The 18,610-nt window shown below is 42.3% G+C and overlaps 1 protein-coding gene across 6 annotated transcripts in view; it reads right to left on the reverse strand.

Annotated features, from left to right (window-relative positions):
* Window positions 1-142: 142 nt before the first annotated feature.
* Window positions 143-18,610, reverse strand: part of LOC125902410 (transcriptional repressor p66-alpha-like) — a 30,181-nt gene continuing 11,713 nt past the window's right edge. For 3 of the 6 annotated variants that reach the window (XM_049598724.1, XM_049598722.1, XM_049598723.1), the window contains exons 2-11: window positions 13,813-14,345; window positions 10,508-10,637; window positions 9,990-10,118; window positions 9,792-9,869; window positions 9,576-9,695; window positions 9,076-9,273; window positions 4,257-4,518; window positions 3,440-3,852; window positions 1,849-2,104; window positions 143-1,395 (exon numbers count right to left, since the gene is read on the reverse strand). In XM_049598724.1, coding sequence (XP_049454681.1) covers window positions 1,256-1,395; window positions 1,849-2,104; window positions 3,440-3,852; window positions 4,257-4,518; window positions 9,076-9,273; window positions 9,576-9,695; window positions 9,792-9,869; window positions 9,990-10,118; window positions 10,508-10,637; window positions 13,813-14,342 — 2,256 coding nt within the window. In that variant the 5' untranslated portion in view covers window positions 14,343-14,345 and the 3' untranslated portion in view covers window positions 143-1,255. The remainder of the gene's footprint in view (window positions 1,396-1,848; window positions 2,105-3,439; window positions 3,853-4,256; window positions 4,519-9,075; window positions 9,274-9,575; window positions 9,696-9,791; window positions 9,870-9,989; window positions 10,119-10,507; window positions 10,638-13,812; window positions 14,346-18,610) is intronic. The other 3 variants (XM_049598727.1, XM_049598726.1, XM_049598725.1) reach the window with 3 other exon arrangements.

Consider the following 18,610-nt stretch of genomic DNA (forward strand, 5'->3'; position numbering starts at 1 on the left):
TTTTATTTTGCCAGGGGGAAGACTCAACAACCCATGCCCTGATCATGAGGACGGACAGCACTGAATAATGGCATCCCATAAAGTTTTGTTTCAACACAATCACACAATCCACACACAATAAATAAATAAAAAAAACAAGTCTTTAAAATGTATATTTTTTATTATTTCTTTAGGAGCTAGGAAAAAAAGTAAACCAAATAAATTTTAACATGTTTGTACAATGCAGTTAAGATCAGGAAGCAGAGAAATTATGTAATATGGTGAGGGGTAAAAGATAAAGATATCTTGTGTATTCCAGGCTCTGGGTAGCTGGGAGATAGTCCCTTTAACAACTGATTCAGGGCTACATGTACGTCGCGTAATGTATGGATTATAGTTGAATAAATCTGAGGCAAGTTCTCTGGCTCCAGTGTGGCAAGTTCAGCTCCTTCAGAGTTTGCATTTTCTCAGCAATGACATAACACTCAAAATAATCTTACAATGTTGACATTGATATAAAATAAGCAAATTACGGATGGTACTTACAGATGAATTAAGCAATGACACCATGCTTCATCAGCTAAGGTGCAAAATGAACAGAGGGGTTACGGGAAGGCATGCTGTTAAACTGGGAGAAAGAAAGCGAGAATAAAGTCTTCATTTGTGGAGACCACAATATACTGAAATATAACAAAAAAGAAACAAAATAACTTATTGTAAATACAAAATAAATTCAAAACCTTTAACTACAGGAGTGATGTACTGAACATTTTACAACTCAGTTATTCTTGTTTTTGCTTAAAATAAATGTGTATTTTGTTGAATGTGAACTCTTGGGTATGACTATAACCATTCAAGTGTCAAAAGGTTGGGTCAGTTTGACCCACATCATGGCAGATAAAAGGCTCACAAGCCCAGAACAGAGTACTTATCTTTATCAAAGTGCTCTATACACACATAACCCTCCTTACACCATCATTTAACCACCCAGTCTAGAGGACAGAAGTACCCCGGGGGAAGCCCTTCAAGTATTCGTTTTTTCTTAACCCCGATCAAAATGGTTTCTGCACAATTACCAAAAAAACAACAGCGATTCTCAAAATAAACGACAGAAAATAAGAAAACTAAAACAATCATACAAAGGTAAGGAAGGAACATTTCTTCACTTTGAGAGATTGTATTTGCTGAACAGTCCTCCAGGGGTTGCTGTTGACCATATTGTTGGAGCTGAGGAACTTGAACGAAAAAACTAAGACGTACTAGAGTACTGTTGAAATTATTTCCATGTGTTTGCAGTCTGCGAGATCGACGAGCGCGAGGGGATCATGTCCAGCAGGTACTCCCTCTGACGAGCGTCGACGGTGGCTGACGTCTTGTGACCTGTCAGGCTGGGGTTCACGTAGGCCATAGTGACTCCTGCAAACATGCAACAGAGCAGCAGGTCAAGGTGTGGAGCGAGCTGAATGCTGGCAGTTTTGAGATAAATAAGAAAAAAGCGATATGATTGGACAAAGCACCTGAGTATAAAGCCACCCGTGTCCCCACAACACACAGACACACAAAGGAAAAACAACAGAATTTCTACTCCAAGGTTTAGAAGTGACACCCAGGGAAAATAATAAACCACCAAACTGAGGGACTAAAGCAGGAAGACTGAGATCACTGGCAGAGGGAGAACTGGAGAGTGGGATTGCCTTGTCCGAAAACATTTCCTCCTGTGTTTTATTTTCAACTAGTGTATAAGAAGGTATTTTTTGTAAAACACTGGAACAATTTGGACGTAGGATGTTGAAGGATTGCTTTTGGACCAGACAGAAATTTGAAAGAGAGCAGATGTCAGTCGGCAGACTGGTATTAATGTGAGTCTACCTGTGTTGCTGTTGCTCTGCTTCTTCCATGCAGTGGATGAGTCACTACCTCCGCTGATATTCCTGCGGCCGCCGATTCCACTGCTGCTCACCTTTGAACTCTGGACAGAGCGATGGGAATGGTGGGCATGCTTACCTGGTCGGCTGACCAAAGCTGCAGCCGCCACTGCACTCTGCAGCTGGGAGGAGGAGGAGAAGGAGTGGGGGACGCCCCTCACACCCAATGAGACACCATGGGACAGCTGGCCTTGGGAGCTCTGAGGGGAGTTAAGAGTTACAGAGAGGGACCTTGAGTTACAGTTGCATGGACTGCACAAACGCTTCCATTTACAGGATTCATATGGTCATGAGAAACCTTGAAAAATTTTATAATAGCAATTTCCAGGCCTGTTGTGGAAAAATAAACCCCATAATGTTTGGAAAAGTCATGGAAATTTGCTTCACAAATACCTGTATAAAACATATATTTTAATGTTCAGACAGATCAGTCAAGTCGCTTGATGTTATGTTGTTCTCTGCGTGGGTAAAGGTCTTTGCACACTGAGTCAGTTGTTTTCATCCAAAATTGTCACACATCTAAAAATAAACACGACCTAATGTGTCACTCACAATTTACACACTGACTCTGAAACTTTCCTTCGTCATTCAGATAGTAATACTCAGGTGGATGACAAAGAGGAGGATGTGGGCCGCACACAGACAGAGAGAGATGACAGTGTGGAGGCAGAGGGAGGACAGCTCAGCCCCTTCAGCCACAGCGCCTAATGCAAGATGCCAGCAGAGAGTAGTGACAGACAGGAAGGAATTCCAGTGGATAGAAGCATGGGAGCAAATGTGTCTAAAAAATTTGTCTTACATTGCAATTTTTTGCAAAGAATAGAACAATAAAACCCACTGGAGTCAGTGTGCAAGGTTCCTGTGTGTCTCTGGCCTGAGCTGCAGCTTGTTCTCTAACAAGAACTAAGTCTGTGCAATGACAGGAAAATGCTGATTTATTAATGTCTGACTTTACTGGGACAAGTATAACGCATGGCTTGAGGAAGACATGAACACAAGAAGTGCAAAATGTGGACTGTGTATTAAAGGTTCCACATTTCAAACATGGGACCGGCTTTTTCACCCTGGTGACCAATGTGACACCTGCTGCCAGCTGCAGTGCTTCTCTCTTGTCCACCATCAAACAGGGGACCATGTTGGATGCTGTGTCCACAATGAAACCCTAACTCCAGAGGTACTCTGGGCTCAAAATGTGGGCAATGCTAACTGTTCCTACCTGTGATATGTAGATACAAGCCAGTTTTTTCAGATCATGTTCCCTGACAGCCAGATAGCTGCAGGATTTGCATGTGGTGAACACAAGTGCTCAAATACAGTGTATGTACTTTTGGACTGGCTACTTACTTTTAGAAACTGACTGGTAATTATGACACTGATTTCTAATCTTATTTTTCATGTATACACGGACATTGCAGAAAATGTACGGTCATAAAAATTTCCCTCAAAGGCATGGAAAAATCCTGGAAAAGTTATGGAAATTTATTGGCAAAATAAAATGTATAAACCCTGTCTTTGAAAGAGAAACTGATTCCAACCTGCTTGATGGAGTGATGGTGAATCATGTTGGCTCCTCGGCTGGCCTGGTGGAGGTGCTGGAGGGAGGACGCTCTGGCGTGAGCCTGCTTCAGCTGCTGAGACACCAGCTGCTCTGCTTTCATCGACGAAGAGGATGAGGAGCTACTGTGGGAGACTGGTGAGGACGTCTGCTGAAAAATGCGCTGCTCGATTTCCTGCTCTTGTTGCAGAGCTTTGACGAACGCAGCTTTCAGCCTATTGGTATGCTCGGCTTTCAAAACCTTTTTTTGATTGGATGACATGCACTGTTCGCAGAGGATTGCTCCACCTTTTGTCTTGTCATGCCTCCAGCGGCAGGTGAAGTCAGTGCTGCACTGGGTGCAGGAGAAGGGGTCTCTGGATATGGTCTTGGATAGTCCTACACCTGTCTTTCCTGGATGGAGAAAGATGGCAGTTTGAATGATTGAAAACGGACAGGGGTGCTTGTATAGTGTCAAAGAAGTAATCAGAAACAAACAGACAGATTAATAGTTGTTAACAGATTAGTTGTATTTGTTGCGTAAAGTGCACATCAAAATTTACAACAGCCCAAGGAGATATTACATAATGTCTTGTTTTGTCCAACCAGCAGTCCAAACCTGAAGATATTCAGTTAACTGATCATATATACCAAAGTAAAGCAGAAAAACTTCACAATTTAGAAGCTGGAACCAGAGGATGTTTGGCATTTTTACTTGTAAGTACTGGCAACTATTTTTCTGTTCAACTGTTTTATTAACTAATCATTTGACCTCTACAACATGTAAACAAAAACCATAAAAAAGAAAAGGAACACACCTCTGTGGAAGGTATCCAGCAGATTCTGTACCACTTCTTCCAGTCCCACCAGGTAGATGAACTCATTATTGGCTGCAGAGGGCAGGAAGTTAAACTCCGGGGCAGGGGGCTTGGGTGGGGGGATCTCCAGTAGGGTCTTCTCCAGTTGTTTCCGCAGGGCGAGCTTAGCTGCAGCTTGGCGGCTGGCTGGAGAGTCATTTATGCTAACCACGGACACGCCGCTGCTTCCTGAGGAAGAGCCCTTCAAACTGGATGTCGAGGCCTAAACAAAGAAGCAAAGATGGGAGGACACAAGACAGGTGTAAACATCCGGTCAGGCTCAGATTAATCTGTGGCTTGTCTGAGAGATACAGAAGTATCCAAAGGGCTGGTAGTGTTTGATGTTGCAAGGTAAACAACACTGATCAGACAGTTAGAGCCCTGTGCAAAGCTTCTGTGACCAGTGCATATATTTAAGACACTTCTAGACTGTACACGTGTAAAATTCATTGGCTACTAAATGATTATTAAAGCTCGTAACACATTTGATCAGTTTACTTTGTTTTTCCACTGTTATAGGGGTTTGTTACAGCTTCTAGTCGTGCAATGCGATGCGTTTTCAAGGTCAACGTAAAGTAATAGCCTCCAATGATTTTAAAGGCAACTATTTAGAGGAAAGCATGCATTTATTTCTCAAGTCAGCTGTTGATTTTATGCACAGGCATGCACCTACCTGCCGAGTGATCGTCTTTAGCTAAACCACATGCTCAGTAGACCAGCATCAAGCTAGCAAAGTCAAATCTGAACTCACTAAGGTTGGCTAGCTGCTTTATTTCACACATTACCTTAGATTCAGTTCTCCGAAAAAAGTTGGTTATGGGTAACTGCCATGTTTACCTCTAGATTAGTTCATTTGTAGCGTGAGTCTTTAAGCTATATTTAAATAGGTATCAACCGCGCTGGGCGTGAAGATAACGCCCTTGAAATGTTTCGTTTCTGATTGGCTGGCGTGTACCAGCTGATCCACAGTCTAGCCCACAAGCTAACGTTAGCATTACGAACTACATAAACTAGTAATTAACATTATATTTAACTAAATTTGCAACGTCGCCTTACGTTTGTTTGGTGCTAGTTACAGACAGTTTAAGCCCCTTTTTTAATAGTAAACGGAAACAAATGTCATTGTCACAGCTTCAGTGATTTCTAAAGTTAGCAGCACATCACAATGCTAACCCTGGTTAGATTAACGTTACTGTTAGCTAGCTGAATGCAAGCAAAATATTGCTAATAGTTTTATCATGGGTAAAATGACTTGGTGTCTATTGTTTTCTTGTCGAGTTAAATATTTTCATGACCCAAAATGATGCACCAGTTAATGTATTATATAATATAATGTTATATATGTGTATAATCGTGCACCTGAACAGTGGTGTGACCGCTCGAGCGGCGGACGTTAGGCGCTCTCTGTCCTTGCCTCCAGCGCCAATATAAAAGTAGAAGAGCCACAACTTTCCTTCTTCTGTAATCCATTTCTCCAGTGTATTAAGTCTGCTTTCGCTTTTTATGCTGACAGTGTATGTACTATGCTAAATCTCCCATGGTACATTTAGGTTCAGCCCCGTCAAAAACGTAGCGAACACCTACCTGTATTTAAACGGACACGGTGATGCGCTGATCACTTTGTCGAGTTACGCATGCGCACTAAGCCTTCATGAGATTCACCACACAGCTGTCTCTATTACATAAAAAGCTCAATGTCCCCAAACTTATAGTAATTTAGGTTCACTCTGACAAGAAAGAAGTTCTCATTATCGGCCCACTCTCAACATAAAATCAGCTACAAAAATATCTGGGTATTATCCAGGATAGTAACTTAACCCTGGAGCAACATTGGCAATTGCTGTTTTTATTAACTGAGGATTATCTCCATAATTAGATCACTTCTGTCCTTAAGAAATACAGAAAATTATACCTGCTCTTACAGTACATCCCCCTGCCTCGATTACTGTAACCATTGTCGACTTGCCCAAATAAATTCAACAAAATTGTTCAAAATTCAGCAGCTAAATTATTCACCAAATCAAAGCTATTCTCACACATCACACCAATGTGGCTTCACTGTACTGGCTTTCAGTTTTTAGAATTCACAGTCACACACAAGGCTCTGAAATCGGGCATGTCCAAAATACGGTGGCCCATGGACCAATTTTAAACGCAATATTGGTTAATCACAAGTTCACTTCACTTTCTTTTCTTCCCTTTACCCCATAATGGCAGGACTATCATACAGTTTGTAGAAATGCACCAAGTAGGAAGGCGGCACTGATGTGTTTTTATAAACAGACAGTAAACAAGCAAATGAACGGTTACCTAGCAGCAGACATTTAGAATAGAATAGAATAGAAAACTTTATTGTCTGGAACCAAAAGGCAACAGAAATTTGTCTTCCTGCATTTGTCTCATTTGTATGCAATTATTTATTTATTTTTTAATAACTCATATGATGCAAGAAGCTACTGGCCCACATGATCTAATCTGGTCCCCATTCAAAAAAGTTTGGTCACTCCTGCTTCGAATGATCTCGCGCCGCAGTAAATGACTGAGCTCAAGGCCCCTCAGGTCTGCCAGTCTGGGTCTTGGAACTATTCCAGAGTCCAGGTTACAATCAAAGGGTGATTGAGCTTTTGCAGTACTGGCTCCTCCTCAGCTCTGGAACAACCTTCCACTGAGCATCAGATCAGCTGACTCTGTTAGTGCTTTAGTCTCAAAACTTACTTTTATAGAAAGACTAACAGACTACTACTACTGTGGTCATGAGGTCTTGGTTTGATAGTTTTTTCATTGAGTTATTTTGTGTGTGTGTGTGTGTGTGTGTGTGTGTGTGTGTGTGTGTGTGTGTGGTTCAACTGCCTGCCACTGTGGTAGGAATATTTCATATTTTAAGATCACTTAAAACCACAGACTGTATATAAAGATGGACGACATGACACCTCCCATAAAGTGAAGCCGAAACATCTTGATCGCCCCCTGGTGGCTGGCTGCAGTACAGGTCGTAAAGTCAATCCACTTCATGTTAGTGGATGGGACATGGGCCAAACTAATAACTAAAAGTACACATCAAGTACATTTATCCCAAAAAAGGTTTCAGTCATTTCAGGTGGTTTTTAAAGCACTGCTTCATTTTCAAGTGTTCGTTTTTCGGATTAGTTTGGTTTTAATTAGTTATTCAATGCTATAAAACAGGGATTTTACAACATGATTGACAACTGTGTGAGCCAATTGGTGGGCTAATATTTAGTGGTGCTGCTCGTGACTGGTCAGATGGGTGTAAGGGTGGGAAACTTGTAACCACGGAGATTGCTACTGTGCAGATTCTGGCTCCAAATGGTGTCACCAGAGCAAGATAGCAGCGGCCGTATCCAGGATATTTTAGCTTACCTTCTATACAGTTGAGGCAAGTGGAGACGGGTCGTCCATCTTTACATACAGTCTACATTAATGTAATATTTTGAGGTCACTGTGCTCTTTAGTTTCACCTCAATTTTGTAGAATTCATAAAGGACATTGAAATTGCAAAATGGTGATCAAGGATTTGGACTTGTTCGTATAATTTCTGCAATTGTACTTCAAAATTATGACTGAAATGTAGTCAGTTAACTGAAAATGCTTTTTGTACATTTTCTCAGTCTGACTATCAGTACAATTAACTGTATACAAATACAGACAAATTAAAAACACCTCTTCTTGAGCAGGATATTTTAGTATGTCTTCCACCCTGGATGTAAAACATAGGGACGCACCGAAATGAAAATTTGTGGCTGAAGCCGAAACCGAATAATATTAAACGCTTGGCCGAATACCGAGTACCGAATACCGAATATTGTTGTTTAGTTTTTCATTAGTTTTTGCAGATGAACCCCCTCCAGATTAGTGTTGTCAGGGTACCAATGTTGGATCCCACTGTACGATACCAATGAAAATATCATGGTTCTGAGTAGAATCACGATACCACAGCAAAAATGAGGCAGATGTGCCTTTTGTCATTTATAAAAAGAAAAATCACTTTTCTATAATACATCAATGATATTTCAGTGGAATAAATTACTTATTGACTTATTCATACTTCAAAAACAGCATCAATCAGTGATGAACATAGGGGGATCAAAATAAAATAAATAAATAAAATAAGAATCAACCAGCCACCCTCCTCCCCTGACAAGTCCCTTCATAAGTAAGGAATAGTCCCTAAAGTGCGGTGAGGTTTGTGGGCCGTGAACGGCTCATTCCTCCTCTGACACATCACATACCTGTGTTCGGCTGGCTCGGCTGTTCAGGTACCTCTGGGCAGTCATGACGCCAAGAAGAGGATATTATTGGAGCTGACTTGTCCGTTGCCGGTAAGCCGATGGCCGCCGTATTTTAACGTTACTGTCTGTGTCTGTGACCCCTGTTCAACCCACAACCGATGGGATTCGCCTTTCGTTTCTGCTGCTGGTTGAAATCTGTAGGCTACTCGCACAGCGTGATGAATGATTTAAGCCTATTTTACTCGCTCAAAACTATTCTTAGTCGCAAATGCGAGTGCGTTGACGGGCGGATCGCCACACTGCCGACATTTTACTCCACCTGTCACGGCACGCTGTATGATTGCGTTATCAAAACATGCCACTATTATTCGGCCTTGCTTTTAACTTATTCCACCGAATACCGAATGTGTGTTTTTTTGCAATATTCTGCCAAATATATTCGGTTACCGAATATTCGGTGCATCCCTAGTAAAACACAATTGTCCATATTCTCCTCTTCTTATTAAACTTAAAAGCACCCCTGCGATACTGACCACTGTGTTAGCACTGGTGCCAATTCTGATGAGGCCTGACTGGATCATGCCTCTCTGGCTGTGGGTTGCAGGGGCTGAGGTCCTGGGGCCCAGTAGCAGAGGAGGGGGTCCTGAGCCTGAGCCTCCAGAGGCGGCCAACTGCTGCTGCTGCTGCTGCTGGCGGAGAGCCTGGATCTGCTGTGGAGATACAGAGATGGGCTAACCAGGACAATGAGAGGGATGACACGGAGGGACATCACAGATGAGGGTAGTGGAAGACAAGGGAGGGGGCATCAAAAGCACCGAGGCAAAGGGCACACACACAGAGAGAAAGGCGCAAAGAGAGATCATAAGTCCTGCATTAAGTTGAAGTGTAATTGTTTCCCTGCAGTTTGTCTCCGAGAGTGAAACAGCAGTAAGATGGTACAACTCAGGCTATCATTGCCCAGACAAAGAAGTTCAAAATAACATTTTAATATCTTAGCATGGTATAGTATTGTTAACATTTCCCCATGACTCACCTGTGCCCCTCTGACCAGAGGTGGCATTATGATCTGGGAGCCATGTTTAGACGACACCTGCTGCCCTCCTCTCACCAGCGGCGGAGGGATGACCGTGCCTGAACTCCTGCCTGTCAAAATCTGGCCAGGGAAAAAACACCAGGTGTCAACTACAACATGAAGATGCTGCCACGCAGATATGCTGCCTGAGTGCATGTGTCATAGTGGAGCATTAACCTGCTGAGAGCCTTTATTGCTTGTAATTGTTCCTCGAATTAGAGGAGGAGGAGCAGAGGAGCCGGACAGACCTGAGGGCTGAGGAGGAAACACGGAGAGATATTAAACAACAAACACAATGCTTGAAGCGAAGCCTGTGTTGTGGGGATGTGTGTCTCTTTGCGTGACCCAGTGTTGGTGTGTGTAATGACTGTTTACCTTCTGGAGAGTGTCCTTCTGTATCTGGCTCTGTCGAAGTTTCTTCAGCAGCACCAGCTTGGCCTCCTCCAGTCTCAGCTCCTCCTTCAGCTGCTTAATGATGCGCTCCCTCTCCGCTGGGCTGCTCTTCTACACTCGACAGAAAACAACATCCTTTACACCACTTGCTTTACAGGAGACAAAGACCCTTTCCAGTAAATAAAACGTTCGATGCTGGAGCCCAAACTGTCCACTTATAGTCATGCGTCCTGTGGGACACTGAACCCCCATCTGCTCATTTTCAGTCCTGAGCTCTCAGCATCAATGAAATGCCCGGAGTGAAACTTAAATCTTTGAGGCTAGAAAATAATTCACACCAAGGACCAACTGTACCAAGCTGCCATGCCCACATTTAAAAATAATCTCAAAAAGCTAAGAGTGAAGGTCTTGGTCATGATTTAAATGTATCTAAGGATCCATCTCAGTAGTAATAAGAGCATGAGATGCATGACCTCTAGCTTTGTGTCCGTGTGTCTCACCATGAGCAGATCTGTGTCCAGCTCCTTAAAGTGGCTCAAACCATTCATCGGTGGACTGGGGGAGTCGTTATCTGACAAGATGATGACATCATCATCTTCAGGGGACGGAGGGCGCTTCTCCCTTTTTATGCTGTTGGAAATAAACAAGACAATGACATTCAAATAAGTATTTTCGTATATTATAAATCAAGCACTAATACTGTATATAATGACCAGAAAACAGAACCATATCAGTCATGTCAAAATCGTTACTCCAATAAATTGTAATAAACTGACATTTTTTCATTGTGACAAACAGTTATTTTAAGAAGTATCTCACTACTGCACTGCACTGGACTAATAAATGCTCCCGCTGCTGGGTGATGTAATGCCTGCTCATCAGTTTTGACACAGGAAGCAATATGGCGGCTGGCTGTGACAATCAATCTCGTATGGCAGTTAAACAGTATGCTAGAATATGATTCTGAATACATTTTAGGCAAGAAATAGGCAAAGCTTGTAAGATGAAAGTAAGTTTACTCTAGTTCATTTACACATACTACCCACATTGATATAATACAAAGCTGGTTAAAAATCAGAAAGTATCCCTTTCATCTATTTTCAGCCTCTTGACATCCTGTATTCCCCTTTTATTTTCCTTTAGATAGATATCAAGGTTGTCAAAATCATGTAATTCTCCGCTATCTGACAGTATCAAAATATATTAATTCATCTTGTTCCAGCTCTTTACTGAAGCTTTATGATGTGAAATATTTCAAATCCAGAGCTTCGAGCTTTTTTTATTGCTGTACCATTATATCAAATTAGGTTCTTCTACATGCCCTGTGCGTCATTTTATTAAAAAAAAAAAAAAAAAATATCCAAACACTTTTAAAAACACTGGCATCTCCACTAAAGTTTAAAATGATGTTACTTGGGTTGAAATAATGTTAAGCTGCACAGTTTGAGTCTGTACAAACTGATCCAGTGGGATTGAGGTTAAGAACATTTTATGGCTATTTGAGGCAAGATGAAGAAGTACACCTCAACTGGCTCAAATATTAGCATCCATTAGCAACATTCTGTATTCATGGAGATCTGCTTCTCAACCACAATAAACATTTGGGCTCATTTGCTCCCATCGAAATAAAATGGACAGAAAGGGCATTCCCATTCAAATCAAAGTAGCAGGATGGCCAGGGCTTCAGTCACTTTTATGTGAGTGGGTAATGTGTATAAACTTCCGTAGAAACAAACTGACTAGCAGCAAGTTGCAAACTCAGTGAAGTGAGGTTTTGTCATAAGGACCAAACGAGCAGTGGAGTAGTGAGTTGTCAAGTATGCAATGAGTCACTTTAAAATGTTACTGTATTTTCCAGTTTCTTTTGTTGCCATTAATTGGATGTTTTCTGGAACATGATGTACTGTGGCTGCCCCCCAAAAATAAAGCCCACACTTCACATCTAATGCTTAAAACACATCAAGCCATGGTGAAGTGCTGCTTGGGTGAGCTGCCATGCAATGTCTATGGAAAGCTGCAGGCATTGATTCTACGGCAAAGTGTGGCCAAACTAGAAGTTGGGAATAGTTTATCTTTCAGCAGCGAAATGTCAGGGAATACCCGCAGCAGTAAACAGAGTCCTGTGATGCCTGTGACCTTCTGACCTATGTGGCAAAGAATTTCTACCTGCCTGAAACACATGAACACACCTCCCGACCAAAGAGCTGCACTTCACCGCTGCTTGGTGTGTTTTTGGCATAACTCTGGGAAATACGTTTGGGTTTTTTTCAGCCAAACCACAGTGATTATTATCATTATTATCGGTGGTGAGTGAAACTAACTAACTTGAGGACTAACTCGGGTGACAAGGATGGTTTTGGTGAGTTTTAGTTTTTTTCTGTCAAGTGTGAATGAAGTGTGTTTTAGGATAAATTAACAAGGCAATTAATCTACCCTTAGTTCAAAGGGAGGTGTAACGGTCCAGTTGTATTTTTCTGTTTAATAAGGAAAAGAGGTGTAAGAATAGGCCAAAACTCAGTTTTGTTCTAAAGTTGGCGAATGTGACACTTTACTGACCCAGTGATGTGTGTTGTCACCTTATCAACTATCAACAATCACCATTTTCTTTTTGCACTAGTCAAATGACCACGCCAAACAGTTCAATGTCCTGTCCATTTTCTTTCTATGTCCGCTCCACTAAAACCTAAAAGGTCCAGACATCTCTTCACACAGCTTCTCTTCATGTTGACACTATTCCAACAGCAGACCAGTCCTTAAATTCCAAGGAGGGGCAAGGTGGGACTCAAAGCTCCAGTAAAGGTCTTTAAGTCACAATGCGACGGCTGTTTGAGAGCACGCATTTCCTGTTGAAACAGGATATTGTGGCGGCACATTATGGGCGTGTGAGGCATTTAGGGGTGACCTGCATTGGGCTGCATATGTCATTCAAAGCATGCTAAGGAAATTAAAGCACATGGGAATCTTGAAAGCAACATCAAGATCAACCCTCACCTCTGTCTACACAAATCATATGATTATGCATATTACACACACCCAACACATATAGCTTCTACTGCACAGCGACTGGTTCAACTGCAGACCATATGTGAGAGCGGATGACCTAAATTCTTTAACTAGTGGCACTCAAAAACTGAAGTTGATGAGTATTGCTCCTCTAATAAACAAGTACAGTATTGTGATTACACAGATTATGTATTCCTCTGAAAGCGTTGAAGTCTACACATGAGAATGTGAGGCCTGTCTCTCCTCGCCGTCCTCCTTATATGTGTGTGTGAGTGTCTCCTCAGAGCTTAGCGCCATCATCACTTCCTGTGGATTAATCACTACTCTTCCAAAGAAGTCACATGACCTCAAAGTCATCATCACGTGACACACTCACTTTTCCTCCTCCCCCCTGCCCTCACTGTTCCTTCCACTGTGGAAACCATGGCAACAACCGGCTGGAACCGGTTTGTGACACACGGCTTCATTTTGTGTGAGGGGAGTTTTTAGGGTTCAGGTGGCGAGTGGGGGGAAAATGGAGGTAGACCAAAAGATAAAGTTAAACATCACCTCAGAGGACAGCAGCACCCCCCACCCCCCACCTCACCCCCTCTACCCTACACAGCATTATTAAAGAACATCAGGACCATAAAAGTAACATTTTCAGTCTTTTCTGATTAAAATAAAGTGTCATTTATCCCTTTGTTCACTCTCAGAAGTGACTTTCTTGCACTTTTCTGCACATTCAGATCATTTCAATTTCTGACAGGCACTTCACATGGTTGCAACAGCTGAAGAGAGTTAACTATAAACCGTATCTCACCCTCTGGAGGTGCTCATGTCCACGGGCTGCTCTCCAGTCTGAACTTCCACTTTAATGGTGGCCTTCACCTCTCTTGCAGCCATCATGCCGCCAGACACCTTTGGCTCCGTCAGTCGGGCCGTGCTCCTTGTATCCATACCTGGCTCTGTCCTCACCTTGCTGGCTCTGTCATTGCCAGTCCGATTGTCTGAGCTGGGTTTAACCGTGGTCTGTTGTCTCTGGGTCCGCTCCTCATCGTCCTTCACTGGCTGAGAGGCCAAAGGTAACGCTAAAGATAATGGCGACCGGCTCTGCTCTCGCTCCTGCCCTCTCTCAAGCTCTGTTCTGACCATAGTCCGGCTCTGATTGTCCTGTGCCAGTACAGGGTCAGGTTCATGGTCAGTGTTTGCCTGTGTTGTGGGTTCAGATGGGTCCAACTTAGGCCTTTTGCTCTCATTGTCAGCATCAGAGGGTTCTATAGACTGGGGAGTGGCATCCCTCTCCAGCGCCCTCTTCTGGCTGCGTGTCTGGCGGACAGCCTCTTCAGACATCCCCTGCAAAAAAAGGAAAACATAACTGTATTATCTGCGTTCACTCATTCATTCATTCCTTCGTTCAGTATCCGTAACTGCTTATCCTATTCGGGGTTGTGGTAGTAACTAGTACGGGCACTTTCTGGAAAAAAATATGTTAGGTGTGCTCACTTGTGCTAAAAATAGCAGGAGTAAACGAAGTGGATGGGGCTTACTCAAAAGTGCCAAAAACAGTTCCTCAAATGGCCACTTGAGGCTGGCTCTCAGAGTGAGTCGAACCCCATAGACCCCCATATTAAAATGCCCAACTTCACAGCAGAAATAAACATGTTCACAGCCTGGTACAAAAAACGATTTAGTCTCTATAGCTACACTGGGAGTTCATTATATATAACAACCATTTACATTTTAGGCCTTGAAGTTATGTTTAATTAAAGGCGTGGCTGCTTGGAGTGACAGGCTGTCTGTTTGGCGTCACACAGTCTGTGAGTCAGACCCACACATCACTCCTCCACTGCTCTACCCTCAATTAAATTTGATCACTTTTGGCAGCAAAAATCCAACATGGTACTACAATGCCAAACTCCAGGCCTCAAAACAGGAGTCCACAAAACAGTGGGTGATGTTACGATGACTATGTTCTTTATGTCTTGTGTTGATGTAGAAGCTGACCAGAGTTAAATGGGTCAAGTATAGGAAACATGGTCAACACATAATCAAAGGTCTTTTCATTTAGCTCAGCAAATAAGGAACCTCCAGCAATGTGTAGATAAGTATTGTCAGTGGATAAATTTGGTTAAAGTTGAAAATAAAGTTGATTACAGCTGTTTAAAAACATCAGCAGTACTGCACAAAGATTAAAAAGGCAATTTAAGCTCTGATTGAATGTAACACTTTACTCCTGTGACGATGATATAATCTGAGAAACACACAGTACAGAGCGATTATAATAATATATTAAGTTATCCATTTTACTGAAAGTCTGGTTGTGATTGTAGGCCTATAATTCAGAACTTAAGGGACAAAACTGACCTTGAATGAGCTGTAGGGGACACACAGTGACTAAAATGTCCCCCAGACAAAACATGTGGGATCAGCAAGGTCACATGACCAAGATGTTGACTCAAGTATTATTCCAAAACATCCAATTATCCAAATGTCAGTCTAAACCAAAAACCAAAAGAAGGATAGGAGTACTCAGTAAGTTCTCGATGTTCAGTGCAAAGCAAAAGAAGAAAAAAAAAAGCACTTGACTTCAACAGGGTCTTCTGGAAGAGAGGTGACAACAAAAAATGCTGCAGTGAGACATGAAACAGCTGGAAGAACATGACAACATCGTAATCAAATCTGAGTTAAACAGGGACTTGGGGAATATCTAAAATTAACTGGAGCATAAATTCTGTTCAAATATTCATGAAGACCCATGGATCCAAGTATTTTAGTCATTTATGTGTCAGTGAAATAATTTTTTAAATTTATTTCAAAGAGCTTGAGTATAACATTTCTGGCCTTGAGTCAGGCACCAAGACGTTCCAGATCTGTTACCTTTACAGTGGCTGCTCTGCGACCACATGGGTCAATACATGTTTACTTTTACGTTTTTTGTTTATAATGGCCTATTACATTGTTCTGAGTGTATAAAGACCCATTTATGTATAATAGACACCCTATTTTTATCTGCACATTAACAAAAGAAATGTGTACTGTGTTATAGGAGAATCAGTCCTACAATTAATAGATCTGTGGAATTAGAGTTGAAATAGGCTATGTAATCCCTCCAGCGTGTTCTGGGTCTACGCCAGGGCCTCCTACCAGTGGGACGTGCCTGGAGCAGAGTCCTGCACTGGGTCGGGTACCCGCAAAAAACAGCTGATTTGCAGGTGGTTTTTAAAAAAGCATTTTTTCCCAGGTTTGGATCTGGGTGGAAAAAACAACATGCGGGTCGGATCGCGGGTTTTAGATAAACACATCAGTCATTAGTTCAGTAAACTACAGATAACTATCTTGGTCATTATTTACTCTCTGAGGATCGCCTCCGCTATTTCACAACAGTCATTGGTTCAGCTGTTTACACGCATTTCACCATCTAATAACACAATTTGTGAATGGACGACAGAATCAACATGGTTGCCACCGTCTAACCTGCGCCGCTTCCAAAACAGTAAATAATTATTTAGGTATTTGAGAAATAAGTGGATAAAACGTACAACTATCACTTTATAATGTTTCTGAAGTGTTTCCCTGATGGATTACTTCTCTCATTGATGGATTCTAAAAACACATGACGGCTCGTAACTGCTGAACGTCACTCTGGACAGAAAGTAAGTCTATTATTACACATGTAAAGTTCCTTTACATAGATTAAAAGTTTAAAAGCATTAAACGTAACAAACGAGTGCTTTTACACTCGTATGGGAGAAGAACACAGGGGGCTGATGATGGAGCTGAAGTCAGGTTTTTATTGTGAGAGCTGCTTCATTCAGGTCATTGTTTACTTACTGGCACCTTAACTGTGGCGATATGCTGTTCAATATTCAGCCAATATGACCCAAAATGATTACCGTAAGTCCGGGTTACAGGTCGGGCTGCGGGTTGTGTTTCAACAGGTCAGACCGGGTTGCGGTACTAATTGGCCTGATGCGCGGGTTTGCGGTTCGGGTGTGGGTTTGTACGTCGCCGGGTCGGGTCGGGGGGGATCTTGAAAACTGGACCCGTGCAGGACTCTGGCCTGGAGCATCTTCAATGGGAGGTGCCCGAGAGGCATCCTGATCAGATGCCTGAACCACCTCAACTGACCCCTTTTGACATGAAGGAGCAGCGGCTCTACTCTGAGCTCCCTCTGGATGTCCGAGCTCCTCACCCTATCTCTAAGGCTGAGCCCAGCCACCCCACGGAGGAAACTCATTTCAACCGCTTGTATCTGCAATCTCATTCTCTTGGTCACTACCCAGAGCTCATGACCATATGTGAGGGTTGGGACATAGATGGGATAGCTCTCTTCACCATGATGATCCATCACAGCCCCCGCATCACTGCAGAAGCGACACCAAACCACCGATCCATCTCACGCTCCACTGTACCCTCACTCGTGAACAAGACACTGAGATACCTGAACGCTTATTATTGGTGCTTTTGCAAAATATTTACACATGAGATTTTTGATAAATAATCAACATAACTGTAGATATAATGACTAAGTACATTAACTCAAATGATCAAACAGCTGGAACAGTCCGGTTAAGATCAAAACATTACATCACTTTACTGGATGTAAAGCATGGATGTATAAAGAGAAATGGATACAGTGTTGGAGGCAGGGCCCAATTTCTATGAAATCTGATCAGTAGCGCATGAAGCCAAAAATTTAGGCTTTCACATGTAAACTTTTCTGCATCAATGAGCCTACAGAGCAGGTGCACTAGAGACGTGGCCAGCTGAGGGGCTTCCTTTAGGTTTAGCCCTCACACTAACTTGAATGGGGATAAAATGATTTAATTGTGCAGCTTCTAGACTTTCCAGATGTTATCAGACTGAATGGATCATATTCCGATGTGAAATGTATTATGTCCAGGGTGTTGTAACGCTCAAAAAATGTATCCACTGATTTATAGAAGCCTCATTCCCAATATAAGCCTTTGGGAAAAAGTTCGGGGCAAATGGCATCACGTGACAGACCCGAAGTTGTAGATATGTGATTCTGCCACTTTGTTAAATTGGCATCAAAGCCTGGCACATTTCTGTGGACTGTTTAAAACCAGGGAAAGACAACACTTACAATATTACAGTATCCAAAATCTAAGATGATTTCCAGTCTCATGTCCCAACTTTTACCTAGTCATGAGTTCAAAGTAGTTCTTAACATAACCCTACACTTAAACATGAACAGAAAAGAAAGTGACTGACCGATCCAGAATTGAGTATGTTAATATGTGTGCTAACTCAATTATCCTCGTTATGCACTGCGCATGTTAACCAGTGTTGTAGTCGAGACCACCTAAACTGAGACCAAATCATGACCATAACCAGGTTGTATCAAGTCCAAGACAGGACCAGTGCAAATCCCAAACTGTATGACTCACAATAAAATGAGGAACATGCAAACCACAGACACTCCACAAAGTGAAAACAAATGAAGACGCCTCTTCATTATTTGTTGATGTATAATGTACATGTGTGTATGTCTAAGTGTTCCACGAAAAATGTCTTCTGATGAGGTGGGTTTTATGTGTGGGAATTTTGAGGGGCTAAAGTCAACTTAACCATCTTTATTCAACACTCCTTTTTTG

This window comes from Epinephelus fuscoguttatus, linkage group LG15 (assembly GCF_011397635.1).
Source record: "Epinephelus fuscoguttatus linkage group LG15, E.fuscoguttatus.final_Chr_v1".
NCBI classification, from domain to species: domain Eukaryota; kingdom Metazoa; phylum Chordata; class Actinopteri; order Perciformes; family Serranidae; genus Epinephelus; species Epinephelus fuscoguttatus.